General features: G+C 43.7%; 2 protein-coding genes across 5 annotated transcripts in view; one reads left to right on the top strand and one right to left on the bottom strand.

Annotated features, from left to right (window-relative positions):
* Positions 1-390: 390 nt before the first annotated feature.
* On the bottom strand, positions 391-11,042 carry GABRD (gamma-aminobutyric acid type A receptor subunit delta). Of its 4 annotated transcripts, XM_021281783.2 has the most exons (10): positions 10,381-11,034; positions 10,135-10,184; positions 7,084-7,196; positions 6,671-6,738; positions 5,580-5,800; positions 4,721-4,803; positions 3,440-3,577; positions 2,392-2,547; positions 1,604-1,815; positions 391-1,334 (listed from the first exon to the last, which is right to left on the bottom strand). In XM_021281783.2, the coding sequence occupies exons 3-10, from the start codon at positions 7,190-7,192 to the stop codon at positions 1,035-1,037; spliced, it is 1,287 nt and encodes a 428-aa protein (XP_021137458.1). In that variant the 5' UTR covers positions 7,193-7,196; positions 10,135-10,184; positions 10,381-11,034; the 3' UTR covers positions 391-1,034. The 4 variants fall into 4 exon arrangements, with proteins under 4 accessions (XP_021137458.1, XP_064893487.1, XP_005514379.1 ...); XM_065037415.1 differs by lacking the exon at positions 10,135-10,184 and having other exon boundaries at positions 2,392-2,544; positions 10,381-11,032; XM_005514322.4 differs by lacking the exon at positions 10,135-10,184 and having other exon boundaries at positions 10,381-11,032.
* A 218-nt stretch (positions 11,043-11,260) lies between these two features.
* The window catches only part of CFAP74 (cilia and flagella associated protein 74), a 36,000-nt gene continuing 34,292 nt past the window's right edge, over positions 11,261-12,968 (top strand). The window contains exon 1 of the mRNA XM_065037364.1: positions 11,261-11,664. The gene's annotated coding sequence lies outside the window, so the exon portion shown is untranslated. The remainder of the gene's footprint in view (positions 11,665-12,968) is intronic.

Below are 12,968 nucleotides of genomic sequence, written 5' to 3' on the forward strand. Positions count from 1 at the left end.
CAGAGAAATGACTTAACTAATACTCCCCAAGCAGGCAGTGGCAAGATCTTGGGGCAGAATCCAGGTGTCTCAGTCCAGGGCTGGGCTGGTGAGAACTTGGTGGAACAATTACAGCTTGATCTTGGCTTGCTCTCTCCAGCACACTGTGGGCAGGTAGTTTTTCCGTTATAACAGAAACTAAAGACTGAGGTGAACCTGGGCCTGACTTACGGAGAGTTCCTTCGTCATAGAGCACCTTTATAATTTTTCCCAATACAAGACAGAAAGCCTGCCCTTTCCCTGTGTTTCTAGATCACTTCTGCTTGGTTTGAGGCCTATTAAAGTAATAAACATTACTGTGTTTATGTGCTTAGACTTCCATTAGCATAGATCTGAAGTGTAATACAGGCATTATTAACAATTCAGTAGAATTTTATTTAGTGTATTTTATTTCATGCTGTGACTAAGAGCATTGAAATATTTTCGATACTTTATCCAAGACAAATTATAATTTTAAAAAAAAGCCTCCGCTCCCCTCTATTCCCTTTTACTTCATTCCTGAAATGTTTATGATTAAAAAAATCCGGCTTTACCACTAGCGTTAACTTAGACCATGCCACGGAAGGCCAGAAGCAGAAAATCACCCATGTGTAGAAGTGAGGACTTAGCTCTTCCGTTACGAAAAAGGAAATGATCTGAGTGTGAAAAGCCAAACCTTCATTACTGATAAACCCTTAAAGTGAAGGAAAACCATGGTCGTTTCAGACTTAAACTTCTGCTTCAAGTATGTACACATGAAAAATTGTCGCGTGGTAATACAGGAAATAAGGAGCTGGGATTGTTTGGCAGAGTACAGTTGCTACTGCACCAAATCAGATCAGTCGTGAATTGCTGTTTGTAGTAGGAATCCGTTGTAGGACTTTCTTGACTTCATAAATGTCTCGAGCTCATTGGAAAATATCTTGAGAAGAGATGGATCGATACAGTTTCAGCAAGAGCGTTTTAGTCTGTAGGTATTGTTCAATTCATAGCTCTTCTTCACATGATATATTTTTTCACATTGTGTATGCAACCCAGTATATAACATTGACTGCTGCAAAGGCTGCTGGGAACACAGCTCGGGCATATATGTCAATGGTATCAGCATCGATAGGCTTAAAGAGTGACTTCAGACCGCTCTTTTTGTCCAGTTTCATTACTTGCTGATGTTTTGTCTCTCCAGTTTCTATTTCTATGGTGCCGTACGATCCAGGAAGGCTTCTGGGAATTCGGTGCTGCCGATTAGAAATGGCCAGTTCCTGGTTCACACCGGCTATGGAAAGGGAAAACAGAACAATAGCATTCTTCACGTTTATCTGCAAAAGAAAGAAGAGAACCTATAATAGCGATTTATAGGGCAAAGTCAGCGTACCTCATCCAGCCAGCCATGACATGGACGTGTCCCTAGAGGAGCAACTCCATGTAACTTACAGTGAGGACTGAACAAACATCAAAAGGCCTAAATATATTCTCAAGGTATAAGATGTACAAATCTGGATAGAAGAAATCGCTTCTATAGTAGAAAAAGCTCATAATGCAGGGTGACTGCTTTTGCAAAGTTATTCTCGGTATTCCTCTTACTGACCTCCGCACTCTGCCTCCGCGCCTTTATCTTGTTCTTTTGCTTTTTCATGTAGTCAGCATTGAAATGTGCAAATGCGTATTCCACCAGCGCCGCGAAGACAAACACGTAGCAAATCCAGAAGTAAACATCAAGTGCTTTGATGGCAGATGCTCGTGGAAGTGAAGATCGCGCACTGACCATCAGTGTAGTCATAGTAAGAACCGTAGTTATACCTGCAGTGTAGTGCGAGAAAATGTACTTGAGATTTCACAGTGTACGCTGTAATAAGCGTATTTACTAATCTGAAGCTGAGGAAGATTTTCACAGTAGAAGCCCCTTAAGAAGTGCAGCTTCTGATTTGCAAAACAGGGGAGCTTGTAAAAAACTGTACATTTGTACAGCTCTGGCAGCTTCAAACGTGTTATCCATGGTTTTGTTCTAGGTCAGGACAAACAAAACGAGAAAATGGGATTTAACCCTCAAAAACATTTGCATCTGGACGTGCAACCCTTACTCAGGCAAGCAGACCCACAAGCTCTAGAAACATTTTTTTGTCACTGTCCCAGTTCCTTCAAATTAATTCTTTCATACATCAGCTTCACATTCCCGATTGCTTTTAACCATCCTTAGCTGGTTGGTTTCTGCTCCTTACTGAGGCAGCTGCTCTGATAGCGTGACACAAATCAAAACATGAAGGAAATCTTTTAAAGGACCTTCTATAAACACAGCATTCATAAATGCATCTTCATGGATAACGATTATTAGAGACCATCATTCAAGTTCAGCGTGTCCTTCCCAAGCTGCTTTACCTAGAGACACTCTGGCGGGCACAGCCGACTGGCTGATCCAGAACGACACCCACGACATGGCCACTAGTAAGATAGAGGGAACGTAAGACTGAATGATGTAAACTCCCCGATTTCGCCGAAGGTGGAAGTGAAGACTGAGCCTGGGGAACTGACCTGCTGGAGAAAAGGGCAGACAAAGATCCCGACTCTGTGAATTACAGTTAAACTGACATTCGAAAGAACATTTCTTATGATGACACAGATTTACATCTTTTGGACAAGAATCACAAAAATCTTTTTTGGCTGTTGCTCCATCAGTCTTCATAAAGCCGGCACCAGGCTCTGCAGTTCTCATCAGCACTGTTAGCTAAGAATAGGTCAAATGATTTGCCTCAGGTCATATCAATGCCAGATCTGAAAATAAAATCATGAGTCTTCTCAAATAACAGTATTGCTTCAAAATGTGTACTGTCTTATCATCTGCTGTAGAAAGTCCTCCAGACACTAAATTTAGATTTTTTAAAAGGCCAAGTTAATTTCAAACTCAAAAAAGAGCTTAGAGGAGATGTGCAGCATAAATGAGAATCTGAAAGGGGATGAAAAATCAGCAGGAAAGAAATGACTCCAATCCTTTACAAACATTGCAATAAATCCAGGGATACACATACACACCACTGACTGCTACTGGATAGAATTAGAATGATCTGACTGTACGTCATAAGCCTCATAACATCAGGGTTAATGGAAATTTTTCTTTATGTGAAGTTGCAAATTAGGTCAAGAAAATGTGAGCTCCACCTCAAGTGCTTTTTATCAAGCGCTGTCTGGCTACTCCATGCAGTATTTTGTCAAACACACAGAGCTAAAGGGCACAATATGCTGCAGTGGCCACCTGAAGGCTCAGCAGAGGTTGGCATTTTTTGCAAGTGTAAGCTAGAGAAAACCCTTACCAGAAACCTGACCGACTCTTAAATTAGTTACTTAAGAAGAAGGATTTTCTGTTATAGGAGGTTTCCCTATGCAGGGAAAAGTCAGATACTGCCCCTGAACTGAAGACAGATCCTGTTACCAGATTTGAAGTTCATCATTTCTGTTGTGAACTGATAATTGGTAATTGTGAACTGAGCAAGCTGCAGCTTATCCAGCCCGTGGATCTCCTCCTGGTTTTCTGACCAGTGGTAGACAATGTCCTCTGAAGAGTAGCCATCTGCCAAAAGAAAGCCGAATAAACATGATGTTTGAAGAAGAAATTAAGAACTTCCAGGACTCATCATGGAAGTCTTCTAATTCCTCTGCTATGCTGATTTTCCCCCATCCCATTGCAAACATGCTGAGATTCAGTCTGGATAACTCACTGGCCTGGCAACACCAGTGCTGCCAGCGTCACACTGGGGCGGGCTTCCTGCAGGGACAATCATCCAAGTTGATTCACGCTGACTTGCAATATGTGGTACAGAACAATGCGCATCAGTGCCATGAGAAATATTCAATTTATCTCTCAAAAAGCTCATTTGTATACTCACTTAAAGAAACTGTTACTGTAGCACTTGGACTAGCCTGCTTACCCCGGCCCTGTGCTCGGATCTCAGAGTCACAGAAGATCACTACTAAATCTAATTTATCTATGTCTTTCCTACTGCAGACAGATCAGGCTGTAGTTCTGTACTGCAGGTCTATCTCCAGGTTCACAAACTGACTTTGTAAGTTCTCTGTACCAGTCAGGCAGTGATGCTTATGGGAATTATATGCAGATCATGGCTAAAACACAGCTTGGACAAAATATAAATTCATTCTTCACCCACCTTTGTGAGTACAAAGGAATTTAAGCCACCCCATGCAGTATTCTGATTTCTGTGTAACGTACACAGGAATGCCCAGGCAGGTCAAACAGCAATGTAAGGGTTAGTCACAGTGGCATTCATTAAAAGGAGGCAATCCTTTCTTTTTCCTCTTTTCTCATAAAGAAGAAAATAGCACATCAAATTTTGCCTGTGGGCCTCTCTGCTTGTTCTCACTGGATTTGATGGAAACCTCAGTAATGCCAGTGACTGACACAACTGCACGGGGTTTCACGTGAAGCACAAAGTCCCAGACATTGGTCAGCAGGACTATGGGTTGTTCACCTTCACCAAGTCAATCTTACAGTTTTGAATTGGATCAGAGCTGAACTGGTACTGAAAAGTCCATTGTCTAATGCCCAGCACAGAGAATAAAGGGATTCATGTTTGTACCATTTATTTCTAATCCTAAGGCAATTGACTAAGGCAGAATCATTCCAGCAAACTCAGTACCAGAAATGCAGGCTTTAAACAAAATGCAAATGAAATAAAAGACTATACTCAGCCCTTACAGCTCTCCAAATCCAACATGCACTCCTGCTCGTCCATGGGGTACTTGGAGAGGTCCATGTCACAAGCCACTGTTGAGGTGATCCTGTTCCGAGCAACGGGAACACCCGTTAGGAGCATTCAGAGCCTTTCCGAGCAATTCAAAGACTAATTGGAAAACTTGGAAACCTTAGTGCTAATACAGGGAACTGTTTACAAAATCCTTATGGCTATTGGCTTTGCTACGTCTGTGGGGAACCCAAAGGTGGGGAAACATTTAAGAAAGGTGAAATGATGTGTCTAATGTCAGAGGACACTTCAGCTATAATAGTTCTGCTAATAAAAAGGAATTTCTGAGTCAAATCTACCCCCACTGTCCCCAAGATCACTACTAATACCTTCAAGGTGACTTTGGACTTACAATGTCAAAGGTGCGCATTCATTATTTTTTAGAACATTACACAATTAACTTCAAATATAGTTACTGAGTTCTAGGCAGAGCACTCTTCCAAAGTGAGGGAATGCTACGTTCTCTGAAATCAGGCTCAAACTTCCCTTGGAAAATGGTGAGAGCGGAGAACAGGCTCTTTGCTCTGTGTTCAGCACCTCCTTGCTTGTGACCAGATAGTTATGAGGTGCTTATCTCCTATTAAGGACATTCTGAATGTGATCAGTGATTAGGCAGTGGAAAATGTGCCAAAGATACCTCCCTGGCAGTGTCATCCTTGTAAAGCAAAGGGATCTCTGGTAGCAGTCACCAGTGCTTTCTTCCATTTTAAATTAATAATGATTTTAGGAGATCATCCTAGGAAAACTGAGCGATTACAGTCTGTTCAAGTAGTTAATCCGTGGTGGGTTACCCTTGTCGTCTTTCTCCCTCACCTGATGCTGTATAAAATGACGCCATCTGGCTGGAGCCTGATGAGTTTGTTCTCCACGGTCACGTCGTGGAACCAGGCGGACTTGGCGTTTACTATGAAAGTATCTGGCAACCAGAGCTTGTCCACAAAGCGGCTGTCCAAGCCCAGAGTCTCGTTGGTGTGGTTGTAGGACAGGCGGTCGTCTCGCCAGCTCTGGTGCAAAAATACCGTCATGGTATATTCCTGTGAGAAGAGGAATCCCAATTGGAAAGTGATGCTAACCAAATACAATGATACTGCCTTGGGTCTTGGTAAAAAAATCACTGTATTAGCCTAGAAATGTGTTCGTTTTATACTCAGTCAACCATAGAGCTGCCCAAGCATTTTTATTTCTGCCATGTATTTCTAACACAGATAAACCCAAGATATCAAGAAGTGATTTGGTGTCGGTGTTAAATACAACACGTTGTGAGAGTTGCGTATGTCTTAATGAAGAAAATCAGTTTATCTCCACAAGCACAAATGTTGGTTTTGAAGGGTTTTTAAACCAAGACTAAAGAATGAGGTGAAGTTATGCACCTGTAAGGAAGGGAAAGCATGGACAAAAAGTCAAAATTTTGGTTTTAAAAGTAAATCTTTTGTGTTTCAGAGATGCAGTTTATTTGTGGCTACGCTCGTTTATGTGACTCGTAAGTTGCTGTACTCCACTGCTTTACTGAGGGGTCTTCGCACACAAAAAAGGAGCATCTCACAACCAGTCGTGCCCTCAGCGCCCCTTTGGAAGTGTCTGTGGTGGAGAGGAATTTGAACAGAAGTTGGAGTTAATGCTTAAAATTAGACTTTCTGTTAGGAAATGCCGCACTGACCCAACCTTGCAAACTGCAGAAAGAAATCGCAGTGACATACATGGCTGGATTCTTGTAACTGCCTGTGTCTGCCAGGAGAGGCTCTGCCTGTGTCTTAAGACGCATTATTTGTTCTTTGCAATATCTTCTCCTGGCATTTCTCCACTCCAAACACGCTGGGGATCAGCTGCCTCTCTGGCCGGCGTCCCACACCCCCCGTCACTGCAGCACACACGGTCACAACCTGGTCGTTTGACCGCTAACGTACCATGTTCACCTCGGAGATGTGGTCGATGCTGGCTACTTCAATGGCAAGAGCAACGTTCACAGGAGGACCTGAGAAAAAATGGTTGAATGGTGTGATGCACATCACGATAGTACCTCTAAAAATACAGATGACTCAAGACTGTTAATTCTTTCATGCAGAGTGAATTCATAAAAGTATTTTCTGTGATAAAGTTCACTTTCCAAGTAAAATCTACCTCGGGGAAAGAGATTTTAATCTTTTACAGGTCACATTCTCTTTTTTCGAGATCAAGTGAATCGTTGATTGTTATTATTTCCAGTATGCAAGCAATAGAAAACCTCAACATTTTAATGCTGTAGAGGATGAAGTTCACATAAACATCAGAGGGCAGAAGGATTGTAAGAAACAAGGAGACATCACTCCCAAAGTCTCACCTCCAATCCCAGGCCTGAAATTACGTGCATACCCTTTCATTAAATCATCCAGGTTGGGTAACCAGGATATTTCGATGTTGGAACCTATGTAATCTCCGATGTCATTCATAGCTCTAGGTAAAGAGAATAAGTGTCTTTTAAAACCTGGCCATGCTTACAAACAGAAAAATAACAGAAAATGGAAGAATGCCATGGATATTTATGAGTCCTCAACCCAAGAAAAATATTAAAACCAAATTCTGCTTCTCCCCTTTCACAATGGATGTTGCTCCTTGTGTGTATCAAGAACTCGTCCCCAGACAAGTGAGTTGCTATAAGAGAACTCATGTCACTGCAAGAACTGCCAGGAGCCTCATCTTTTCTGAAGCAGCGTTTCCAGCAGGCAGCAGTTATCCTCTGTCAGGGTTCTATTTTAAGGGCATTAAGGAGAGCCATATTGCTAAAAGGAAGTTAAAATGATGAGAGCTGGGTTAAAAACTGTGGGCTGTAGCTTGCCATGTGTTTTAAGCAGATTACCATCTAGAGGGAGTTTTACTTAAATATCCATGACACAATTAAACGAATCTTGTTTCTATTATTAATAAAGCCCTAGGGTCAGATCATCAGTGTAACAAATGTGTTGAAGTTAGCAGAGCTGTATGCACTTGATACCAGTGAGAGCTACCGAAGTATTACAGCTGCGATAATTTATGGCTGGGTTTACTTTGTTGGTGTTTATTCTACTGGTTCACTTCTAAATGTATTTGACATGGGATCCTGATTTTGGGTCGCATTTGTAGGGAGGGTGTGCCGACCTTTTGATAAATATGTATAGCAGTAAGATGTGGAAAAGCACTTTTTTGCATCTCCTGTTTCTTCTTTAAATCTGCTCACCTGATGGCAGATGGAAATCTGCTAACGTGGTGGATGGAAATACCAGTTTGCCTGATACTGAGGACTGGGCTGGAGTACATTTCATGTCCTTCGAGATAATCTTCTGGGGGCAGATGTCCCAGATGTCATTGCCACTACAGAAAACCTTTTCTTGAGAAAAAGACAAAGGATCTCCTGCAAGGTCAGGGAACAATCTGGCCTCTGTCAAACTCCAGGATTATCCAGAGCACTATGTGTGTCCTTCCCATCTGCCATTCCTGACTCTAAGTGAAGCTCACTGTGAATACGTTTCGTATTTTTAAATGTAATTGAAAAAGCATTAGGCTTAAGTCATGGTAACTTTTTGAATATAAAAGCCCTTATTTCCTCTCTGTGAGTTTTAAGCTACAGAAAACAGACCACTCTTCGCATATATTCATGTGTTAAAGCTGCTCTGTTTCCATGAATAGAAGTAAAGGGCTGAGGGAGAGACACAACAGAAGGACAATTCTATGCAAACATATAAGCGTCATTTAACATAGTAGAATCTTAAATACAAAAGATACATCTGTTTTTAGTTAGATGATTAAAATCTCTTTCAGTAAAGAGTTACAAAGTACAGACATACATCCCCAAACTCCTATCAATAGTACTCTTTCTCTTTGCAAACGAATAAATATTTCCCAAAGTGTAGATATTTCAGCAGACAACCTCATTCACTAGGACACATTTATTATTGCAGCATCCACAGCGTATTGAACTCTGATAAAATAGTGGAAGCTGCAGTCTTTGCCCCAGAGAGCCACCAGTCACAGAAATACCCAATTTCTTGCCACTAATCAGTGCCTCAGGTGGACCAGACAATAGTACGCACTGAAAGGTTCTTCCATTATTAACTATGTGTTTGCTCACACCCGTCAACGGCCGCTCCACAGAACTCATGAGCACGGAGTGCTGTTGATTGACCTCTGTCATCCTAACCGGGATCACATCACGTTTGGAAAAGAAAATCAGAGCAACAAAACGTAGCTAGTGCAAGTCTTGCCCATTATTATAAAACCACAGTATTAATAAGATAGTGCTCTTCATAAAAGCACACCGTACCAAAGAATGATATGTAATACTGTAGTACAGAACTCCAAGGAAGGGAGTTAATGTGCTTCCTGGGCCCTTACAAGGGGAATCAGGCTGACTCTTCCTTAAAATCCTTTTTTCCCTTCTTTTATACTCAAACACCACTTTTCAACCACAATACTTAATGCTAGCGCAAGCTCAGCTAGGGAAACAGGATCATTGAAACTATGGGCAAGACCCTGATGCCCTTAGGTCATGAGCAGCATTTTCTCTGCCTTCTCTGTAGCACCGGATTGATTCAGAGCAGAGGGTGTCAGGATCTGACCCTGCACAACAGATTCAAGGTCACGGGATAAATCATCATGTCAGCCCTGAATGACAGCAGTTGACACTTGCTCTAATGCAAGGTCCTTTTCCTTCCCACAGAAAAGATCAGATCTCACTAATTGATTCCAAATACTATAACAGCAATGTTATGTCTTACTACCATTACCACTTTGCTGCTTACACTCCTCTGAAGCTATTAATGATGTCTCTGCAGTAGAGGTAGGAAGACCCCTTCAATCCCACAGCCGTTTCTGCTCTGGGCGGTGCAGGCATGTTTTTACAGGCAGCAAGTTCTTTTTTACTCCCCCTTCTATTTTCATTGCGTAATCATGGCAAGCTTTCTCCACATCCAGCCTCCAGATCTGGAGAGAATATACAGAGAATATAGCTGGTTGCCTAGCTAACACCTTCAGAATAGATGTGACTGAGAACTGCAAACACACATCTTTACCATTTATTATTTTAAGAAATGGTTGGTGTTCTTCAAATGTTTTTTTCTAAGACCTCTGCCAGGCTTTTCCTCTTATCTCAAGTTCAGGAGACTTAATGAACACGTTAGAAAGGAATGTCTGTATTTGGGGCTCTTAATTGTGCCTGTGGAGGCCCTAAGCAAAGCTGTTCAGTTAGTGCCCTACTGCTTGGGCTGGGTTTATGGAAGAGTTTCATGTTAAGCAGGCCCCCTACGGAGCTGTTAGGGGGGCCTGGGATGCGCAGTGCGTTACACAAAGTGATTGTCCCCGATTTGGAGCAAATGCCCTCGGGAAAAGCTTCCACAGGCACTCTGGTAAAAACACACACCTTGATTAACCCAAGAAATTGCTGCTCGGTTGGCAGAAGTGCATCCTCGGCTAGAAAAAAACAAAGAAGAGAGGAAAATGGGGCACATTGAGGAAACTCTTCAGTCAAGCCCCATTTATCTATTGAACACTCACTCGAGCAGTCACAGCTGTAAATGGAGAACATCCCAGGGTGGGAGCGGGAAATACGGGCTCCAGGCACACGGGAAGGAGGGATGTCAAGAAAGAACGATAAGGTGTTTCTTACCTGATACACCTGTGCTGTTGGGTGCACAGCAGAACCAAGGCAGGAAAAACCCAGGTAAGAAATTCCATTTTAATCCCATTTAGTAGCAAGTGGCAAACATAACCCAGGTCTCCCGGCTCTCTTGGCAGCTCCAAAGCTCCAGTACTGTTGCCATCCTCCCTGGCTGTGTGAAGTTGAGGCTTAGTTTGAAGCAAGGGCTGGTTGCTCGGCAGCAGCAGCCCCCACGGGCTCTCCCGGAGCCGTGCAGGAGCGGGCAGGGGCCGGGCAGGGGCTGCTCCTCGGCGGGAGCGGCTGCTGCTCTGCCCGCTCCGCCGCCTCACTCGCCCCCGGCCCCGCTGCCCGGCTCGGGCATCGCTCCCTGCGAGCCTGCCTGCCGAAAATAACCTCCGAAACGAGAGATTAATCCCACCGAGCGCGGGGGGGAGCAAACTAAAAGTGCTCCGGAGATACTAGTCATGTCCTGTGCAGATAATCACAGGGAGGAGGAGGAGAGGGAGGAGGAGAGAGATGCAGCCCGAGCGAAGGGCAGAGGCGGTTTGGCCATGGAGTGCGGCGGTCCGGAGTGAGCACAGAGTGACAATGAAGAGCAGGTTGAGCCGGCAAAGCAAAGGGCACGGGAACGGCAGGAACCGAGAGCCCTTGTGTGCGGGGAGCACGTTGTCACCTCCCGCTGTCACCTCCCGCTGCCACCGCCCCCCGGCCCGCCCCGAATCCCGCTGCACAGCCCGGGGAGCGCAGCTGCAGCCCGGCTGCTCAGCCTGCGGGGGAGGAGGGAGCAGCAACGGGGGGTTCTGGGGAGGGGAAGCTGCCGCCTCTTCGCCTCTGAAAAGCTGTCCCAGGCCGGCGGTGCGAACCCCAGAGGGCAGAGTCACCGCTTGACAAACTTCTGCCTCGTCGCTCTCAGATTCCGAAGGGGCTTCCGTGAAGCGAAACGCTTCACGCTCCTTCGGGGAGCTGGAACCGCCTTTGGATGCTCGTCCCGCGGTCCCAGCGGCCGCGCTCAGCAGCGTTCCCGGCGCGTTTCCAGCTCTGGTGCCCTGCAGACTGCTCGCTCGGGCAGCCCGGCCCGAGGCCCCGCGGAGTTCGCTTTCGTCTCTACTTGCAGGTCAAACTCGGGTTTCTCCTTTACAGTCGCTCTTCAACTCCACCTCCTCTGCTTCTCGGTGCCGTTCAATCCAGAAAGATAATTTTTAAAACCAACCCACAAAAGAAACATTGTGAAGAAGACTTTTCAAAGAAATTGTATCATAAGGCAAACATGGATGTGTAGATACCTTACCTGGGGTAAAGTGTCTGATTTATCTTTTTGTATGCTTAATTTTGTACTATTATTGAATACTAATATTTCAAATGGTAAATAAGGGGTGGTGGGCGAGGGAATAACAGCCTCGTGGGCTCCAGGAGGATAAATGTAGAGTTTATCTACAGATTGTGCACAGATATACATGATCCATACACAAACATACACACACACACATGCAAGGTCATGGCGTAAACATGTAAGAATGATGGGGGGTTATTTTCTTTCGGATCTTTTCCTTCCACTCCAGATTTCAAGGGTCGTGCCTGCAGGCAATGCGTCCCAAGGGGGAAAAGACTACATTTAAACTCAAGTGGCTGGATGCTGCATGAAATCTATTTTTTGGGAGGGAGAGAAAACAAAATATTTTTAATGGAATTTACAGGACGACATACAGGACAGAATGAAATTTGACCGTTAAAACAATAATACAATGGCAGTCCTCTGCAAGGATCATTCCTGCAAGAATCGTGTTTCCACCAAAGCTGCACTTTCAGCACTTACTCACTTTGATCCTATTGAAAAGTTCTTTGCTGGTCTGTGGTTCTGATCCCGCAAAACAGAAAAAGGGGAAGAGAATCCCCTGCACATTCCTCTACGTTCATTAAGCTGGTTCTCTTACTTCTCCTTCTCCCCCTGTACTTGAGAAAAGAGATGTTCTATGATCCATGCCCACAAAATGCTAAAATACATGTGTAACTTGTCTCAGATAAATAAATCACATTTGATGTATATGGGCCTTAATTATACACCCTATATTATACAGAAGGACAAACGCCAGGTCATTCAACCTTGCTTTTAGTTGATTCCAAGTACAAACACATATTTAAGCAGAATAGGCTGTTACATATATATACGCACAGAAATGTACACCCCCACTCAAAGTTCACAATTCCTACTAGCTGAAGGGAAGAGGGAGGATAAAATAATAATGATCAACAATATCTTTAATTTCCTACAGTTCTAGCAGAATACCCCAAACTCTTTACAGTCAATGTCAGATTAAAACTGCTCAAGAACTAGATTAAAAAACAATTAAAATTGCTATTAAAACAACCAAACAAAACAGAATAAATAAGCTCATCAAATCTTTCTCATTTAATCCTCTTGAAAATAACTAAAGCTTTCCTTTAGCTACTAGCTGGGAGCTGTCAAATATTCTTAAAAAGATGGCCCATGATACCAGATTTTTCTTAAGCCTTTTGTCACTCTCCTAAATGACGGCCTCTCCTCTCACTGCGTTACCTGATGCTCTTAATAGATCCGTTTTGGGCCAGGGCAGGTGGTT

The sequence above is a fragment of the Columba livia genome, chromosome 21 (assembly GCF_036013475.1).
Source record: "Columba livia isolate bColLiv1 breed racing homer chromosome 21, bColLiv1.pat.W.v2, whole genome shotgun sequence".
NCBI classification, from domain to species: Eukaryota; Metazoa; Chordata; class Aves; order Columbiformes; family Columbidae; genus Columba; species Columba livia.

Excerpts from the sequence above, each read along its gene's own strand:
- GABRD (XM_005514322.4), bottom strand. The coding sequence starts at position 10,448 with ATGGAATTTCTTACCTGGGTTTTTCCTGCCTTGGTTCTGCTGTGCACC. Across the intron at positions 3,578-4,720 it reads CATGTTGGATTTGGAGAGCT|ATGGCTACTCTTCAGAGGAC; the intron begins GTAAGGGCTGAG and ends TTCTTTTGGCAG. Across the intron at positions 1,816-2,391 it reads GCCCGCCAGAGTGTCTCTAG|GTATAACTACGGTTCTTACT; the intron begins GTAAAGCAGCTT and ends ACTACACTGCAG.